This window comes from Bactrocera latifrons, unplaced genomic scaffold, assembly GCF_001853355.1.
Source record: "Bactrocera latifrons isolate USDA-ARS-PBARC rearing strain unplaced genomic scaffold, ASM185335v1 scaffold_1265, whole genome shotgun sequence".
Lineage (NCBI taxonomy): Eukaryota > Metazoa > Arthropoda > Insecta > Diptera > Tephritidae > Bactrocera > Bactrocera latifrons.
Window position 1 is genome coordinate 1630 of NW_017534703.1, and position 6949 is coordinate 8578.

Below are 6949 nucleotides of genomic sequence, written 5' to 3' on the forward strand. Positions count from 1 at the left end.
ATTATTACGGTTTGAAACCCAAAGTATTGGGCACACCAAAATTTAAAATAAAATTGCCCACGTACTGGATATTCATAATTCATTTGACTTTTTTAGTATAAATTATCCACAAATAAAAATTAACAATAAACCGACTTCAAACGCACATTTTCGAGAAGAACACGCGTTTTAATGACGGCTGTATCTCCGAACTATTACTCGGATCAACATGGAAATTTGGGGTAAAATTCTATTTTTTGTAGAATTTAATAAGACAACAAAACCCCTACCTTTAGTTGAAATCCTAAGCATATCTCAAACCTCGATCARTATTAATCAAAATCCATGTACAACATTTTATTTACAACTTTACGTAACAGTGTGACAATTAGCGGACTACAYCCATGCGTACTTCCCGTATAACACAATCCTATATTCATCTGACTCTTTCACTTTACACAATGCAAATGAAACACCAATGAATTTATTGGAATAAAACCTTGCACAAATAGTTCCCTTTCAATTCCAAAAAATAGTCGAAATAGTCCGAGAAATCCCCTTACTTATACATACATATGTATATGGTCTAAAGTCAATAGAAAGATTAAAAATCCTTTTATTTGCGCATTTACAAACCAAAGTACCGACCTTCATATATAACGCCAATGKCATATATACATGTACATAYGTATGTATGTACAAAATAATAGCACTTCAACATACGCTTATACACTGACCCAAGAAATTCATGTACTTGCATTCTGACATTCGACGCGTCATACAGTCCTGGCAATGGGGCTGGTCGACAAGTTTAGATTCTGTGGAGACTCTTTAAGGATAATCTAGTCCAACCACTTTTCCGGTGGATATGGAGCTTTGCAGAGRACAACTTCTTCTTTAAGGTAAGGGAATTAATAGAAAGTGTTAAATAAATTTTATTTTTTAGCTTTCTTTACATTTTTAAAATAGAATAAGTAAGCAAGTAATTGTAATTACATTTTGACCTTAAAGTGTAAAAAAAACATAGGTAATAAATCAAAATTCTCCGTATGAGAAATGCTGCAATCAAATTTCGGAATTTAAAATAACTCCTAACCATTTTGTTTTAAATACTAAATTCATTTTGGAATATATCTTTGGGCATTGTTACAAAATTAACCGCAAGCGATTTTTTGTATATAAAGCCTCAATCTTATTTTATAGTTATTCTATTCCAAATATTAAACTCATTCTAATCATTTTCATTCTCATTCACCGATTTTGGACACGTTTTCAATTTTATAATTAAGACCTATAACCATCTTACAAAATTGTCCGTTATCTAAACTGGTAAAATCTGTAATGAACACATTTGTTTTAGGCGATTCATTATCCAAAAATGGTCCGGGTATTTGTTCTTCAATCCACGGTTTCAATTTCTTGTTAACTTTTTTCGCAGTTTTACGTAAAGAGGAAAAGAATCTGAAATTGCTTGGTATTAAACTCATGCTTTTCATTTATATCAGAATAATCACCTAAGTGTTATGTATTTACCAGAAGGTGTCAATACACATTGTGTGACGAATCCTTGCGAAGGTTTTCTGGACAGAAGAGATGTTTGAAGATATGTTTCAAGTTTCTTTATGGAAGTTACATTTGGCCATGGAGTCGGCCAAATATTACTGGGCCAAAACTCTTTTGGCAAAGGCAAGGGACAACGCCGGTAAATTAAAAATATTTGTGTACCCAATGTACTACACCTATTCAAAGTAAAATCAGTTATGGTTCCATGAAATTTAGTGTACAACAGAGAGCTAAATAATTGCAGTAAAAGGTTTTGTAGTTGAGCATGATGCGACAGATTCATATCGTAGAAATGCTGAAAGTCCAAGATGCAAACCTCTCCCTTATTTGAAAGTAAAAAGCGTTTAAGATCTTCCAGTGGTTCAAAAATTTCCATTGCAAAGAGCCCATGTGCAAAATAGAATTTATCGTTTTTTTGGCATACACGCAAATCGAAATAACGCACTCCTAACAGCAATTGTTCCAAAATACTAGAAGACTGTGTTTTCGCCCAACGTCTCACACACCAAGGGAAAAAGAAATTCAACCACCTTGTGGACCTTTCGGCATCTGGAGCAGGCTTTGCTCCAGATTTTATGCCATATGACATTGTATCATGAGAACCTTGTTTGTTCAAATAGTTATAAAAAAAAAAGATTATATTACAGAAATTAAGTATGTGCATAAATTCGTAATCTTGGTAACTACCGGGTATTGCAAGATTTATGATTGGCAAATCGCGCAGTCCATTAGGAAGTGATGCCATCCATTGACCGTTGTCATCCATCATTTTTTTTATTTACTCCCCTTTTTTCTAACTTTATGGATTCACTTATTTGAAATAACTACTAATAAATTCTAATTGATAGTGTGAAAAAAGAGAAAACATTGTATAAACCATTGTACAAACATACAAGTAACAATAGAATCATATGGTCGTCAACAGCTGAGATCACCTGATCGAAATAGTTGATTTTTCGGCACAGAGATTTAAATAAAAGGACTTAAAAATAGTAAACAGGTTGCAGTATAAGCGCGTTAGCCTATTTTCACACATATAAAATATTCAATACTAAACAAAACTATTTGTAATAATTTAAAAAAAATAGATAGATTCTTCAAATCTTTTTAATAAAATAGAAAAGATTTACCAATATTTTGATACAATAAATAAAATTTTAATCAAAACTAGGTAAATTTAATCTTTATGAATTTTAATAATCGAAATACATTTGAAAATTTAACAAAAACATACTTAAAATAAAAAATTYGATAACATAACACGGCAACACGCTCGTGCCTTTTCTAAGGCATTTGGCCGTTTTAGTAGTAGAATATTTAGGAAATCCTAACGAACTGCTTGGGCTTTTACCCTGAGTCTTCCCTCATTCTATTGCATTCTTAATGTAATTTCTGTCATTCTACAAGCTTCGTACCATCAAATCGCGGCGCCGAAAGAATCGTAATCGAGCCACCTAGGTGATAAAATGAAGTAAAAGTAATATTTTTGCAGTTGTTTAAAATATCTTAATGTAAGTGTATTTACGTACACAACGTACACAAATATACATGAATATACAGTTGCGAGCATTGAAATAGTAGCGCCCATTGGCCAAGAAAGTTTTGCTTTAAATTTTGTTTCTTTTGTGATATTGCCGTCGATCATTATTTTAGTTATATTCTCTGAAGTATAACGGTCCTGTTATATACAACAATAAGTGTGAATTACTTAYCGTTACTTTTTTAAAGCCAATTTTATTGGGATATCTGTTTTTATGAACGAGCAATAGAATAGTAGTGAACGATGAGATGATTGCAAACAGATAATTTTTAATAAAAAAATTTAATTTTATCAAACAAAAAGTAAGTTTCCAGATCTTTTATTAATTATTCAATGCAAAAAGCTAAAAAAAAAATATGACTTTGCACTTATTTTTGGGCAGCGGGAAGCACTGCAGTGACGAAAAACGAGAATGTATTCAATCTGTCATAAACAATGGTAAATCCTACAAGGGAGTGGAAAGAATTGTAGGGTGTTAAGCCATAACGACTCACAATGCAATTATTTATAACAAAAGACGAAAAAAGGGGCACAATATGGATTCTTTCCGAGAATTTTACACCAATAGTTGTAAGATGTGTCAAGACTCGACTTAGAATGTTAGCTATGGAGATTCGGAATGAACTTGGCCTACGGTGTTCATACAGTGAGAAGACTTCTACATGAACATAATGTATATGTCCGCAGTCCTTGATAAGTACCGTTATTAAAAAAAATCATATAGCAATTTGTCTTAAATTTGCCAACGGTCCGATTGAGAAATGGCGCAACATCTTGTAGACAGACGTGTCGAAAGTTATTYTATACGGCGGTAAAGGGTTCCGTCAGWATCTAAGACGCTCCCCTACTAGAGAGTACGACCCCAGATTCAGCATAAAAACTATGAAGCTTGGCGGTTTGAATTTCATGGTTTGGTGTGTTGCAAAAATTTTTCAGTACTTCTTTTTTTGATTTTTAGTGCTTTACTACTATTTTACTGCTCCCAACAAGTTTCTTACATAAAAACATCCTTGTAAATAAACATATCTTGTACATATTCAAATCTAAATATTTTTAGTAATAAACATAGCCTGAAAAATATGATCCACTTTTGCATTTCAATGGATGTTGAAATTGTTTGGCATTTTACATAACTCACAGATATGTAAAGCTCTAACATCCACTACTATTTCACTGCTCGCAGCTGTATAACTGTGTATGTACACYGAAAGCTAGTAGAGTCGTGGTTGTTGTTATAGCTGCAGGAAAGATTCCTGAAGTAATTTCGAGATATGGGRCTGAATGGACAATATTTGGCCCAATAAAAATCCGGGTCTGTTCCGGTTACTTCGGCCCGACAGTCGTGATGGCCTAGCATCATTTTTAAAACATAAAATTCTTTTTTTTAATTGGATTATACCCAAATTAAGATTTTCTACATTATTAATCAATTTTTTTTTAATCATTACAAGACTCCTCAATTATTCAATAAGTCCGCTTGATGAAAAATATCCCGGCAAAAATGTTTATCTGGTAATCAATTTGACAATGGTTGGCCATAAGTAAAATTTGTAGTACTTATCGATAATTTTTATATGAATTCTATGAAATTGGCAACGCCGTAAGCTATTTGAATTTGTGTTAAGATTTCTTTCCCCAACATTTAAAATTTGAGCAATGGAAGTTTACGAATTTGATAAGTGTTTGCTTGACCGCTTGGAAGAATCTATGGGAGTTTTATCTTGGAAAGATGAGGTTATACCCGCATCTCAAGTTCGTTCCGAGTGGTCATATTATATTGAACTTCAGATTGAACCAGCAGGTACATGGTGCATCATTAAACTGCTTGGCATGTTTAAAAAAGAATAATTATATTTTAWAATCTAGGTTGGCAAGCGCTATGGAAAATTCCTCGAGTGATATGTGAAGAATTAGGTATTAGATACCCAACCGTGGTTTTCGGTTACGTGGAGCAAGTTATTTTTAAAGATTTAAAAGCTATATTTATTATACAAGAAGTTCAGGATGAAGACATTCATTTACCGGAGAAGCACGAAGTTTTCTTGGAAGATCTGTGGCCTACTAAAGAGCAAGAAAACTCCGAATTAAATATTGAACGAACTGCTGATTGTGTTGATCGTTTAAGATTCTTTTATACYCATGTTTGGATGCCCTGGGACAATGATAACGATGACGACCTTAATTGGGTAGAAAAGCATTTAGAGTCACGTATCCGATTTTGCTATGACTTGCGTAAAAGAACAATGAAAAAAACCTTGGCAGCCCATGTCCGTAAATTGCTTACAGAATCTAAGTACTTGCAACAACGACGAGAGTATCTAGAACTAGGACTTACTGACGAAGAAGAAGGAGACCCCGAAGAGACGATGGGTAAAACAGAAGTAACTGATTTAATGAGATTGCATTTGCGCCTAGCTATGATTCGCAATGAAATTGAATTATTAGAAAATCCAGAAATGAGAAGAATTTTTCAAGAAATAAAATTTCCASAGGAAAAATATTTCAATGAAAATGGACACAATGACATATCTAGCGAAAAAAAACTTGGACGAATTTATTTTGTAATGACGCAATGCACTCTTGATCAACAAATACATTTATTGCAAATTGCCAAGAAGAGAATTCCAAAAGATGCATTGGTTCAAAACGTTCCCACACTGCAGGTAGTGTATGGTATACTTTATGTTTCTGCATTCAGACATATTTTTAAATCTACAACTCAATAAACTGTTGTTTTTTAAGGAAATTTTAAACRGTTGTATTAATTATGACTGTATTTATCTTTCGCCTGGTCATCATACTGTAAAATTTTTAGAAAATATGGCTGATGGTGGTAGATTATGTGGTCTTACTACAGACAAGGAGAAGTGGACAGACTCATCGGATTACTTTGCTAAGGAAAATGTTTGGATTTCATCTTCAGATGAAGAAAGTGTGCTTTTTGTTTTCGAAAAATCTTTTACTATTGAAAACATAGTTTTAGATTGYCGCAATGTACAAACTGGAATTTTAGTAAAAAGTGGAACATTATGCCTKCGTAATTGCGTTTTAATTGGCGATGGAAAAACTAGTACTCAACAGGGCATTATTTGCTATAAGGGAACATCCGTTATTCTTGAAAAATGCATCGTTGAACGATTTGCAACAGGTGTTACTGTCATGAATGAATCATTGTTACAGCTAAAACACACAAACGTTTTGAATTGCAAAATTGGAATCGATTTGARTGTTCACTCAAAGTGTCACTTTGATAATTCAAAAATAACTAATTCACTTAATAATGCAGTACATGTGTCAACAGTTTTCAAACAACAAAGCCAAAAAGCCCGGTATACAGTTTTGAACCATTTAGAAGAGTGGGAAAAGTAAGTAATAAGGTATAGGTAAACATGATTAAGCTTAGTTTAATTGTATTTATTAATTCTTTTAATAGAAACTTTGACGCACCTACGCCATTTATTGGAGAATGCCAGTTCAAAGGTTGTAAAGTAAATATATTTGTGCAAAATGTATGCAATATGATTATTTCAAGAGAAACATTGAATGTTTTAAGAGCTAACGAAAACGGTTTCGAAATCCCTATTACTAAGGATACAACGGCGAATGAGGAATGTGTCATCAAGTCATATTAACATACGGAAGTTGGGTTCAGTATACATAATTCTTAATCGAAACAAGTTATACTTTATAAATAAATATCTGCCTTATTAACTTTAATTAATATGACTACAATTATCACTTTTTAAAATATTTTCGATTATATTAAGTATATATAAGTCGTCCTTCCTACYGAAAATCATGGAGAAGATCGTGGATCAAGAAATAAGGATGAAGGCGCTAAAGAGTTCACCGCTACATGCGGCTCAA

At 32.8% G+C, this 6949-nt stretch overlaps 2 protein-coding genes across 4 annotated transcripts; one reads left to right on the forward strand and one right to left on the reverse strand.

Annotated features, from left to right (window-relative positions):
• Positions 1–42: 42 nt before the first annotated feature.
• Positions 43–6799, forward strand: LOC108978765 (protein nessun dorma). Of its 2 annotated transcripts, XM_018949211.1 has the most exons (5): positions 43–881; positions 4708–4883; positions 4949–5745; positions 5825–6447; positions 6516–6799. In XM_018949211.1, exons 2-5 carry the CDS (start codon positions 4739–4741, stop codon positions 6712–6714), a joined length of 1764 nt encoding a protein of 587 aa, XP_018804756.1. In that variant the 5' UTR covers positions 43–881; positions 4708–4738; the 3' UTR covers positions 6715–6799. The 2 variants fall into 2 exon arrangements, with proteins under 2 accessions (XP_018804756.1, XP_018804755.1); XM_018949210.1 differs by lacking the exon at positions 43–881 and having other exon boundaries at positions 4534–4883.
• On the reverse strand, positions 899–2412 carry LOC108978766 (PI-PLC X domain-containing protein 2). 2 transcript variants are annotated; one of them, XM_018949212.1, is made up of 3 exons: positions 2230–2412; positions 1494–2145; positions 899–1440 (listed from the first exon to the last, which is right to left on the reverse strand). In XM_018949212.1, the coding sequence occupies exons 1-3, from the start codon at positions 2309–2311 to the stop codon at positions 1227–1229; spliced, it is 948 nt and encodes a 315-aa protein (XP_018804757.1). In that variant the 5' UTR covers positions 2312–2412; the 3' UTR covers positions 899–1226. The 2 variants fall into 2 exon arrangements, with proteins under 2 accessions (XP_018804757.1, XP_018804758.1); XM_018949213.1 differs by having other exon boundaries at positions 1363–1440; positions 1513–2145.
• Positions 6800–6949: the final 150 nt, after the last annotated feature.

Bases quoted from the DNA above. Each gene is read 5' to 3' on its own strand.
- LOC108978766 (XM_018949212.1), bottom strand. From the start codon at position 2,311: ATGATGGATGACAACGGTCAATGGATGGCATCACTTCCTAATGGACTG. The intron at 2,146-2,229 runs GTAGTTACCAAG...TGAACAAACAAG, and splicing joins CATAAATCTTGCAATACCCG to GTTCTCATGATACAATGTCA. The intron at 1,441-1,493 runs GTGATTATTCTG...AAGCAATTTCAG, and splicing joins GGTAAATACATAACACTTAG to ATTCTTTTCCTCTTTACGTA.